Source organism: Artemia franciscana, chromosome 6 (genome assembly GCF_032884065.1).
Source record: "Artemia franciscana chromosome 6, ASM3288406v1, whole genome shotgun sequence".
Classification (NCBI taxonomy): Eukaryota; Metazoa; Arthropoda; class Branchiopoda; order Anostraca; family Artemiidae; genus Artemia; species Artemia franciscana.
The window spans coordinates 35,324,313-35,336,950 of NC_088868.1; the positions used below are offsets into that span (position 1 = coordinate 35,324,313).

At 28.2% G+C, this 12,638-nt stretch overlaps 1 protein-coding gene across 1 annotated transcript in view; it reads right to left on the reverse strand.

The window, feature by feature from the left end:
• The window catches only part of LOC136028353 (microtubule-actin cross-linking factor 1-like), a gene marked incomplete in the record, with an annotated part of 451,602 nt that overhangs the window by 304,845 nt on the left and 134,119 nt on the right, over window positions 1-12,638 (reverse strand). The window contains 1 exon segment of the mRNA XM_065706142.1: window positions 1,003-1,080. Coding sequence (XP_065562214.1) covers window positions 1,003-1,080 — 78 coding nt within the window.

The following is a 12,638-nucleotide window of genomic DNA, read 5'->3' on the forward strand; positions in this document are numbered from 1 at the left end:
TTTAATTATTAAAGTTTAATTCCCTAGTTTAACTTAATATATTAATTTAAATTTAATTTGTTTAATTAAACATATGACGTTAAGTTGTTTAAAGTCATATGTTTTTGCTTATTTTTTCCCCAATTTTTCACCCAGGTGTTTTTTTTTTCTTTTTTGCATCTGCTACTAATAAAAATGCATAATTATATATAAAGGTCTTCTTATTAAAACTGAATTTCTTATTTTTCGTGTTTTTTTTTTGGAATAACGATATTTTTAAGGAATTTGCAAGGTAGAACTTCCACTTAACAGATTGGACCTATCAGATTTAATTTCACTGGCGTTGGTACTCCAAGTAAGGCCGAAACTGAAAACTGTAAGCACAATTAACAGTTCTCAATTGTAAAGAATCAATAAGTAAAAAATGGGCTATTACTGATTCAAGCCAGGTATTCTTAAGCTTATTGTAAAACTTTTGTGCGATTTAACAGCACATGAATTCAGTTAGGTTATTATGGTACCTGGAATATTTAAATGAAAATCTCAAAGCAACACTAAAATTTCAATTTTAGAGCATTGATTCCCTGAAAATATACTGATAATACTGGAAATGCATGAGATTTTCTTAATTATGCAGTGAAATTTTGAGTATGTCGTCATAACAATAAATTGATAGATTTCGCAACATCACAATGATGTAAATTCACACAAATGGCTTTTATTGTTTTTTTCAGCATTTGCATATATACATTCAACAAGTGTGTGACTAATCTCTAGTCAGAGCGGCGTAGTGGCAGAATAGTCTTCTAAGGTTGTGGATCCGAAGTTTGCAGATTATCCGAGGTTGTAGATCCATATGGATTTTGTAGATCTAGGTTGTAATATTATCCGAAGGTTGTAGATTATCCAGAATGTTAAGGAGGGGGGTGCACAGCCTAGGCACGGCAATGGTAAAAAAAAAGCCGAGAATCACTGCTCTATGACATCAGATAAATTAGTTTAAAATATAAACATTCAACCTACCTTTCGATACCGGAGATAATCTAAACAAGTCTGTACATTCTGAAGCATATGAAAACGCATTCGACCTCGCTCTCGGGGCTAGAAAAAAGGGGAATCAAATCAGTCAAAGAAAAAAGAACAAGACTAAGCAGCAAACCTACAAAGAAATACACGTGGTTAGATGGATAAAAAGTATCATATTACTAAGTAATAATAAGGTCTTAATAATAAAATTATTTAGTAATATATATATATATGCTAGCTGTTGGGGTGGCGCTTCGCGCCACCCCAACACCTAGTTGGTGGGGGCGCTTCGCGCCACCCCCAAGCCCCCCCGCGCGCGTAAGTCGTTACGCGCCATATTAGTTACGCGCCATTGTGGTTGTGTCCCTATGTCCCACCTGTGAATCGACCATTCCCTGAGTCGCCATCGTCATTTATATATCCCCCTGTGCACCCCGGCGTCCCCTTTGTAGTTATGTCCCTGTGTCCCGGTCGTCGTCATTTATACTCCCTGTGTCCCGGTGCTTTGTTGATTGCTAATCGAACATTCCTTTTGTCCCGGTCGCTTTCTCTTTGAGTGTCGTCATTTATTTAGATTGTTTCTCCTTTATTTTTCAGTTTTTTTCCTTTTTTTAGTTTTTTTTCTTTTTTAGTTCTTTTAGTTTTTACCTTTTTTATTTTTTTTTAGTTTTTTTCTTTTTACTTTTTTTTTAGTTTTATCTTTTTTATTTTTTTTTATTTTTATTCTTAATTTTATTAGTTTTCTTTTTCTCTTCTATTTTTCAGTTTTTTTCCTTTTTTTTAAGTTTTTTTTTAGTTTTTAGTTTTTTTAGTTTTTTTTCCTTTTTTTCTTTTTAGTTTTTTATTGGTTTTTACCTTTTTTTTAGCTTTTTTAGTTTTTTCGTTTTTTCTTTTTACTTTTTTTTTTAGTTTTTATCTTTTTTATTTTTTTTTTATTTTATTCTTAATTTTATTCATTTATATATCCCCCTGTGCACCCCGGCGTCCCCTTTGTAGTTATGTCCCTGTGTCCCGGTCGTCGTCATTTATACTCCCTGTGTCCCGGTGCTTTGTTGATTGCTAATCGAACATTCCTTTTGTCCCGGTCGCTTTCTCTTTGAGTGTCGTCATTTATTTAGATTGTTTCTCCTTTATTTTTCAGTTTTTTTCCTTTTTTTAGTTTTTTTTCTTTTTTAGTTCTTTTAGTTTTTACCTTTTTTAGTTTTTTTTAGTTTTTTAGATGAAATTTTTTTTAGTTTTTTTCCTTTTTTTTCTTTTTAGTTTTTTATTGGTTTTTACCTTTTTTTTAGCTTTTTTAGTTTTTTTCGTTTTTTCTTTTTACTTTTTGTTTAGTTTTTATCTTTTTTATTTTTTTTATTTTTATTCTTAATTTTATTAGTTTTCTTTTTCTCTTCTATTTTTCAGTTTTTTCCTTTTTTTTAAGTTTTTTTTTTAGTTTTTAGTTTTTTTAGTTTTTTTTTCCTTTTTTTCTTTTAAGTTTTTTATTGGTTTTTACCTTTTTTTTTAGCTTTTTTAGTTTTTTTCGTTTTTTCTTTTTACTTTTTTTTTAGTTTTTATCTTTTTTATTTTTTTTTATTTTATTCTTAATTTTATTAGTTTTCTTTTTCTCTTCTATGTTTCAGTTTTTTCCTTTTTTTAAGTTTTTTTTTTAGTTTTTACTTTTTTTACTTTTTTAGTTTTTTTAGTTTTTTTAGTTTTTTAGCTTTTTTATTTTTTTTATTAGTTTTTAGTTTTTTTGTAGTTTTTGCCTTTTTTTAGTTTTTTCAGTTTTTTTTTTTAGTTTTTAGTTTTTTACCTTTTTTGTGGATCGTCACCTGATCCACAGATCCACAGACAGACAGACAGCTTATTTTTATATGTTTTTTATTTTTTTTATTTTATTCTTAATTTTATTAGTTTTCTTTTTCTCTTCTATTTTTCAGTTTTTTCCTTTTTTTTAAGTTTTTTTTTTAGTTTTTAGTTTTTTTTTGTTTTTTTAGTTTTTTAGCTTTTTTATTTTTTTTATTAGTTTTTAGTTTTTTTTTTAGTTTTTTATTGGTTTTTACCTTTTTTTTAGCTTTTTTAGTTTTTTTCGTTTTTTCTTTTTACTTTTTTTTTTAGTTTTTATCTTTTTTATTTTTTTTTTATTTTATTCTTAATTTTATTCATTTATATATCCCCCTGTGCACCCCGGCGTCCCCTTTGTAGTTATGTCCCTGTGTCCCGGTCGTCGTCATTTATACTCCCTGTGTCCCGGTGCTTTGTTGATTGCTAATCGAACATTCCTTTTGTCCCGGTCGCTTTCTCTTTGAGTGTCGTCATTTATTTAGATTGTTTCTCCTTTATTTTTCAGTTTTTTTCCTTTTTTAGTTTTTTTTTCTTTTTTAGTTCTTTTAGTTTTTACCTTTTTTAGTTTTTTTTAGTTTTTTAGATGAAATTTTTTTTTAGTTTTTTTCCTTTTTTTCTTTTTAGTTTTTTATTGGTTTTTACCTTTTTTTTAGCTTTTTTAGTTTTTTTCGTTTTTTCTTTTTACTTTTTTTTTAGTTTTTATCTTTTTTATTTTTTTTTTATTTTTATTCTTAATTTTATTAGTTTTCTTTTTCTCTTCTATTTTTCAGTTTTTTTCCTTTTTTTTAAGTTTTTTTTTTAGTTTTTAGTTTTTTTAGTTTTTTTTTCCTTTTTTTCTTTTTAGTTTTTTATTGGTTTTTACCTTTTTTTTAGCTTTTTTAGTTTTTTTCGTTTTTTCTTTTTACTTTTTTTTTTAGTTTTTATCTTTTTTATTTTTTTTTATTTTATTCTTAATTTTATTAGTTTTCTTTTTCTCTTCTATTTTTCAGTTTTTTCCTTTTTTAAGTTTTTTTTTAGTTTTTAGTTTTTTTAGTTTTTTTAGTTTTTTAGCTTTTTTATTTTTTTTATTAGTTTTTAGTTTTTTTTGTAGTTTTTGCCTTTTTTTTAGTTTTTTCAGTTTTTTTTTTAGTTTTTAGTTTTTTACCTTTTTTGTGGATCGTCACCTGATCCACAGATCCACAGATCCACAGACAGACAGACAGCTTATTTTTATATATTTTTTATTTTTTTTTATTTTATTCTTAATTTTATTAGTTTTCTTTTTCTCTTCTATTTTTCAGTTTTTTCCTTTTTTTAAGTTTTTTTTTTTTAGTTTTTAGTTTTTTTAGTTACTTAGTTTTTTTAGTTTTTTTAGTTTTTTAGCTTTTTTATTTTTTTTATTAGTTTTTAGTTTTTTTTTTGTAGTTTTTGCCTTTTTTTAGTTTTTTCAGTTTTTTTTTTTAGTTTTTAGTTTTTTACCTTTTTTGTGGAACGTCACCTGATCCACAGATCCACAGATCCACACACAGACAACTTATTTTTATATATATAGATATATAGATATATATATATATATATATATATATATATATATCTATATATATAAAAATAAGTTGTCTGTGTGTGGATCTGTGGATCAGGTGACGTCACCTGAAAAAACTGGATCAGGTGACGTCAAAACTGAAAAAACTAAAAAAAGGCAAAACTACAAAAAAACTAAAAACTAATAAAAAAAATAAAAAAGCTAAAAAACTAAAAAAACTAAAAAAAAGGCAAAAACTACAAAAAAAACTAAAAACTAATAAAAAAGCTAAAAAACTAAAAAAACTAAAAAAAGGCAAAAACTACAAAAAAACTAAAAACTAATAAAAAAAGTAAAAAAGCTAAAAAACTAAAAAAACTAAAAAAAAAGGTAAAAAACTAAAAAAACTAAAAACTAAAAAAAAACAAAAAAAAGGAAAAAAAACTGAAAAATAAGCTAAAATAAAGGTAAAAACCAATAAAAAACTAAAAAAAAAACTGAAAAAACTAAAAAAAGGCAAAAACTACAAAAAAAACTAAAAACTAATAAAAAAAGTAAAAAAGCTAAAAAACTAAAAAAACTAAAAAAACTAAAAAAAGGTAAAAAACTAAAAAAATAAAAAATAAAAAAAAACTAAAAAAAGGAAAAAACTGAAAAATAAGCTAAAATAAAGGTAAAAACCAATAAAAAACTAAAAAGAAAAAAAGGAAAAAAATAAAAAAAATTTTCATCTAAAAAACTAAAAAAAACTAAAAAAGGTAAAAACTAAAAGAATTAAAAAAGAAAAAAATAAATGACGACACTCAAAGAGAAAGCGACCAGGACAAAAGGAATGTTCAATTAGCAATCAACAAAGCACCGGGACACAGGGAGTATAAATGACGACCAGGACATAAGTAAAAAAAAAAACTAACAAAACTAAAAAGAAGGTAAAAACTACAAAAAAACTAAAAAGAAAAAAAAAACTAAAAACTAATAAAAAAACTAAAAAATCTAAAAATCTAAATAAACTAAAAAAGAAAAAAAAAAGGAAAAAAATAAAGGAGAAAAACAAAACTAAAAAACGAATGTATATACAGACCGGGACACGGGATACAAATGACGACCGGGACACAGGGAATATAAATGACGACCGGGACACAGGGACACAACTACAACGGGGACACCGGGGGAAACAGGGGGATATAAATGACGACCGGGACAAAAAAACTAAAAAGAAAAAAAAACTAAAAACTAATAAAAAAACTAAAAAATCTAAAAATCTAAATAAACTAAAAAAGAAAAAAAAAGGAAAAAAATAAAGGAGAAAAACAAAACTAAAAAACGAATGTATATACAGACCGGGACACTGGGATAGTGTGGGACGCGTGGGGACGCGAAGCGCCCCCACCAACTAGGTGTTGGGGTGGCGCGAAGCGCCACCCCAACAGCTAGTATATATATATATCTATATATAAAAATAAGTTGTCTGTCTGTCTGTGGATCAGGTGACGTCATGTTTCTGTGTCGGCTGACGTCATGTTTTCGACTGACGAAATTACAGACCGGGACATCGGGACACAAATGACGACCGGGACACGGCACATAGAGAATATAAATGACGACCGGGACACAAGGAATGTTCGATTAGCAATCACCATCAACAAAGCACCGGGACACAAATTAAAGGTAAAAAACTAAAACCTAAAAAAAAGACCAATTCAAAAACGAATGTACATACAGACCGGGACACAAATGACGACCGGGACACCGGGACATGATGACCGGGACACAGGGACACAACTACAACAGGGACTCCGGGGGGCTCAGGGGGATATATAAATGACGATGGCGACACAGGGAATCGTCGATTAGCAATCACCATTAACAAAGCTCAAGGGCAATCATTAGAATCATAAGGTATAGATCTGAATACGGATTGTTTTCCCATGGACCATTATATGTTGCATGTTCAAGAGTCGTTAAACCTGACATTCTATTTAGATAATGGGACAGCAAAGAATGTTGTATATTCGCAAGTTTTACGTAGTTAAAAACATATATATATATATATATATATATATATATATATATATATATATATATATATATATATATATATATATATATATATATATATATATATATATATATATATATATATATATATATATATATATATATATATATATATATATATATATATATATATATATATATATATATATATATATTCACAGGTGGGACATAGGGACACAACTACAATGGCACGTAACTAATATGGCGCGTAACGACTTAGGCGCGAAGCGCCACCCCAACAGCTAGTATATATATATATATATATATATATATATATATATATATATATATATATATATACTACTAGCTGTTGGGGTGGCGCTTCGCGCCACCCCCCAAGCCCCCCCGCGCGCGCAAGTCGTTACGCGCCATTGTAGTTGCGTCCCTGTGTCCCACCTGTGAATATAGATAGATATATATATATATATTTTTAACTACGTAAAACTTGCGAATGTACAACATTCTTGGCTGTCCCATTGTCTGTGCATATAAATAGATTGTCAGGTTTACCGACTCTTGAACATGCAACATATAATTGTCCATGGAAAAAATAATCTGAGTTCAGATCTATACCTCATTATTCTTATGATTGCCCTTGAGCTTTGTTGATGGTGATTGCTAATCGAACATTCCCTGTGTCCCTGTCGTCATTTATATATCCCCCTGTGCCCCCCGGCGTTCCCGTTGTTGTTGTTTCCCTGTGTCCCGGTCGTCATTTGTGTCCCGGTTTCCCAGTTTGTAATTTCTCTTTGAGTGTCGCGGTCGTAATTTATATTCCCTGTGTCGCGGTGTCCCGGTCGTCATTTTTGTCTCGGTCGTCATTTGTGTTCCGGTGTCCCGGTCTGTAATTTCTCTTTGAGTGTCCTGGTTGTCATTTATATTCCCTGTGTCCCGGTCGTCATTTGTGTCCCGGTCTGTATATACATTCGTTTTTGAATTGGTCTTTTTTTAGGTTTTAGTTTTTTACCTTTTTTTAGTTTTTTTTTCTTTTTTTTTTAGTTTTGTTTTTCTCCTTTATTTTTCATTTTTTTTCCGTTTTCATTCTATTTTCTTTTTTAGTTTTTTTTTAGCTTTTTACCTTTTTAATTTTTTATTAGTTTTTAGTTTTTTTTTCTTTTTAGTTTTTTTGTAGTTTTTACCTTTTTTTAGTTTTTAATTTTTTTTTACTTATGTCCTGGTCATCATTTATACTCCCTGTGTCCCGGTCGTCATTTGTATCCCGGTGCTTTGTTGATGGTGATTGCTAATCGAACATTCCTTGTGTCCCGGTCGTCATTTATATTCCCTTTGTGCCGGTGTCCCGGTCGTCATTTGTGTCCCGATGTCCCGGTCTGTAATTTCGTCAGTCGAAAACATGACGTCAGCCGACACAGAAACATGACGTCACCTGATCCACAGATCCACAGACAGACAACTTATTTATATATATATCTATATATATAAAAATAAGTTGTCTGTGTGTGGATCAGGTGACGATCCACAAAAAAGGTAAAAACTAAAAAAAAAACTGAAAAAACTAAAAAAAGGCAAAAATTACAAAAAAAACTAAAAACTAATAAAAAAAAATAAAAAAAATAAAAAAGCTAAAAAAACTAAAAAAACTAAAAAACTAAAAAAACTAAAAACTAAAAAAAAAAACTTAAAAAAAGGAAAAAACTGAAAAATAGAAGAGAAAAAGAAAACTAATAAAATTAAGAATAAAATAAAAAAAAATAAAAAAAAATAAAAAATAAATAAAAATAAGCTGTCTGTCTGTCTGTGGATCTGTGGATCTGTGGATCAGGTGACGATCCACAAAAAAGGTAAAAAACTAAAAACTAAAAAAAAAACTGAAAAAACTAAAAAAAAGGCAAAAACTACAAAAAAAAACTAAAAACTAATAAAAAAAATAAAAAAGCTAAAAAATTAAAAAAATTAAAAAAACTAAAAAACTAAAAAAACTAAAAACTAAAAAAAAAACTTAAAAAAGGAAAAAACTGAAAAATAGAAGAGAAAAAGAAAACTAATAAAATTAAGAATAAAATCAAAAAAAATAAAAAAGATAAAAACTAAAAAAAAAAGTAAAAAGAAAAAACGAAAAAAATTAAAAAAGCTAAAAAAAAAAGGTAAAAACCAATAAAAAACTAAAAAGAAAAAAAGGAAAAAAATAAATAAAAAAACTAAAAACTAAAAAAAATATTAAAAAAAGGAAAAAACTGAAAAATAGAAGAGAAAAAGAAAACTAATAAAATTAAGAATAAAAATATAAAAAAATAAAAAAGATAAAAACTAAAAAAAAAGTAAAAAGAAAAAACGAAAAAAACTAAAAAAGCTAAAAAAAAGGTAAAAACCAATAAAAAACTAAAAAGAAAAAAAGGAAAAAAACTAAAAAAAAATTTCATCTAAAAAACTAAAAAAAACTAAAAAAGGTAAAAACTAAAAGAACTAAAAAAGAAAAAAAACTAAAAAAAGGAAAAAAACTGAAAAATAAAGGAGAAACAATCTAAATAAATGACGACACTCAAAGAGAAAGCGACCGGGACAAAAGGAATGTTTGATTAGCAATCAACAAAGCACCGGGACACAGGGAGTATAAATGACGACGACCAGGACACAGGGACATAACTACAAAGGGGACGCCGGGGTGCACAGGGGGATATATAAATGAATAAAATTAAGAATAAAATAAAAAAAAATAAAAAAGATAAAAACTAAAAAAAAAAGTAAAAAGAAAAAACGAAAAAAACTAAAAAAGCTAAAAAAAAAGGTAAAAACCAATAAAAAACTAAAAAGAAAAAAAGGAAAAAAAACTAAAAAAACTAAAAACTAAAAAAAAAACTTAAAAAATAGGAAAAAACTGAAAAATAGAAGAGAAAAAGAAAACTAATAAAATTAAGAATAAAAATAAAAAAAAATAAAAAAGATAAAAACTAAAAAAAAGTAAAAAGAAAAAAACTAAAAAAACTAAAAAAGGTAAAAACTAAAAGAACTAAAAAAGAAAAAAAACTAAAAAAAAGAAAAAAAACTGAAAAATAAAGGAGAAACAATCTAAATAAATGACGACACTCAAAGAGAAAGCGACCGGGACAAAAGGAATGCTCGATTAGCAATCAACAAAGCACCGGGACACAGGGAGTATAAATGACGACGACCGGGACACAGGGACACAACTACAAAGGGGACGCCGGGGTGCACAGGGGGATATATAAATGACGATGGCGACTCAGGGAATGGTCGATTCACAGGTGGGACATAGGGACACAACTACAATGGCGCGTAACTAATATGGCGCGTAACGACTTACGCGCGCGGGGGGGCTTGGGGGGGCGCTTCTGTCTGTGGATCTGTGGATCAGGTGACGATCCATAAAAAAGGTAAAAAACTAAAAACTAAAATAAAAACTGAAAAAACTTAAAAAAGGCAAAAACTACAAAAAAAACTAAAAACTAATAAAAAAAAATAAAAAAGCTAAAAAACTAAAAAACCTAAAAAAACTAAAAAAACTAAAAAACTAAAAAAACTAAAAACTAAAAAAAAAACTTAAAAAAAGGAAAAAACTGAAAAATAGAAGAGAAAAAGAAAACTAATAAAATTAAGAATAAAATAAAAAAAATAAAAAAGATAAAAACTAAAAAAAAAGTAAAAAGAAAAAACGAAAAAAACTAAAAAAGCTAAAAAAAAAAAGGTAAAAACCAATAAAAAACTAAAAAGAAAAAAAGGAAAAAAAACTAAAAAAACTAAAAACTAAAAAAAAAAACTTAAAAAAAAGGAAAAAACTGAAAAATAGAAGAGAGAAAGAAAACTAATAAAATTAAGAATAAAAATAAAAAAAATAAAAAAGATAAAAACTAAAAAAAAAGTAAAAAGAAAAAAACTAAAAAAACTAAAAAAGGTAAAAACTAAAACAACTAAAAAAGAAAAAAAAACTAAAAAAAAGAAAAAAAACTGAAAAATAAAGGAGAAACAATCTAAATAAATGACGACACTCAAAGAGAAAGCGACCGGGACAAAAGGAATGTTCGATTAGCAATCAACAAAGCACCGGGACACAGGGAGTATAAATGACGACGAACGGGACACAGGGACACAACTACAAAGGGGACGCCGGGGTGCACAGGGGGATATATAAATGACGATGGCGACTCAGGGAATGGTCGATTCACAGGTGGGACATAGGGACACAACTACAATGGCGCGTAACTAATATGGCGCGTAACGACTTACGCGCGCGGGGGGGCTTGGGGGGGCGCTTCTGTCTGTGGATCTGTGGATCAGGTGACGATCCATAAAAAAGGTAAAAAACTAAAAACTAAAAAAAAAACTGAAAAAACTTAAAAAAGGCAAAAACTACAAAAAAAACTAAAAACTAATAAAAAAAATAAAAAAGCTAAAAAACTAAAAAAAACTAAAAAAACTAAAAAACTAAAAAAACTAAAAACTAAAAAAAAAACTTAAAAAAAGGAAAAAACTGAAAAATAGAAGAGAAAAAGAAAACTAATAAAATTAAGAATAAAATAAAAAAAATAAAAAAGATAAAAACTAAAAAAAAAGTAAAAAGAAAAAACGAAAAAAACTAAAAAAGCTAAAAAAAAAGGTAAAAACCAATAAAAAACTAAAAAGAAAAAAAGGAAAAAAAACTAAAAAAACTAAAAACTAAAAAAAAAAACTTAAAAAAAAGGAAAAAACTGAAAAATAGAAGAGAAAAAGAAAACTAATAAAATTAAGAATAAAAATAAAAAAAAAATAAAAAAGATAAAAACTAAAAAAAAAAGTAAAAAGAAAAAAACTAAAAAAAACTAAAAAAGGTAAAAACTAAAAGAACTAAAAAAGAAAAAAAACTAAAAAAAGGAAAAAAATTGAAAAATAAAGGAGAAACAATCTAAATAAATGACGACACTCAAAGAGAAAGCGACCGGGACAAAAGGTATGTTCGATTAGCAATCAACAAAGCACCGGGACACAGGGAGTATAAATGACGACGACCGGGACACAGGGACATAACTACAAAGGGGACGCCGGGGTGCACAGGGGGATATATAAATGACGATGGCGACTCAGGGAATGGTCGATTCACAGGTGGGACATAGGGACACAACTACAATGGCGCGTAACTAATATGGCGCGTAACGACTTACGCGCGCGGGGGGGGGCTTGGGGGGGGGGGGCGAAGCGCCCCCACCAACTAGGTGTTGGGGTGGCGCGAAGCGCCACCCCAACAGCTAGTATATATATATATATATATATATATATATATATATATATATATATATATATATATATATATATATATATATATATACAACAGCTAGCATATATATATATATATATATATATATATATATATATATATATATATATATATATATATATATATATATATATATATATATATATATATATATATATATATATATATATATATATATATATATATATATATATATATATATATATATATATATATATATATATATATATATATATATATATGCGTCAATACATGTACAACTTGAGCGTTAGGGGGTATATCATACAAGTACCAAATAAGCTATTAAAAAGGTTTATCTCCATGGAAAATGTGTTTTCTCGACTTCTTTAACGATATTTACAACGATTTCCCCTGCTTCATCATTAAATCTGTCAAGACAAGGGTTCTCAGAATATCTCCTCATTTCTCAGATATAGAAAAATATGAAATTTGACTCTTGTTTCGGCAATATACCGCCCTTCCATCTGGAAATGCAGGGTTTCACATTACTCAAACTTAATAACCCAATTCGTCTTGTGTTGTTGGAGAATGGTGATTGTGCAAATTACAATTACAGAAAGTGGAAGCTCATCAAATTGAAGTTAAGATATTGCTTATCCAGAATCACAACGCTTTATATGCAGAATTTAATGTTCTAACAGTCACGGTTTGAAGAAGGGGCGGATCTAGAACAAGATCTTGGGGGAGGCCCAGTGTGAAAAGGGCGTGAGCAAGATCTTGGAGGGGACAATGTGAAAAAGCTGTCAAAAATTGCCCAAATTGACAAATTTATTCTGAAAAAGAGAGAAAAAACAGGGAAAGGAGGTGCCAAAAAAACTTGGGGGGAGGGACTCAGTCCGCCAGTGGTTTGATGTTACTATATTACATACAAGCAGGGACGTACACGGAGGGGGGCATTTTAGGGTCCGGGCACCTCCAAAATCCCAAGCTTTCTCGAACTGTTGAGCACTGTTAATCAAATTATCAAATAATTTTGTGTTTATTAATTGCCTCTCCCTG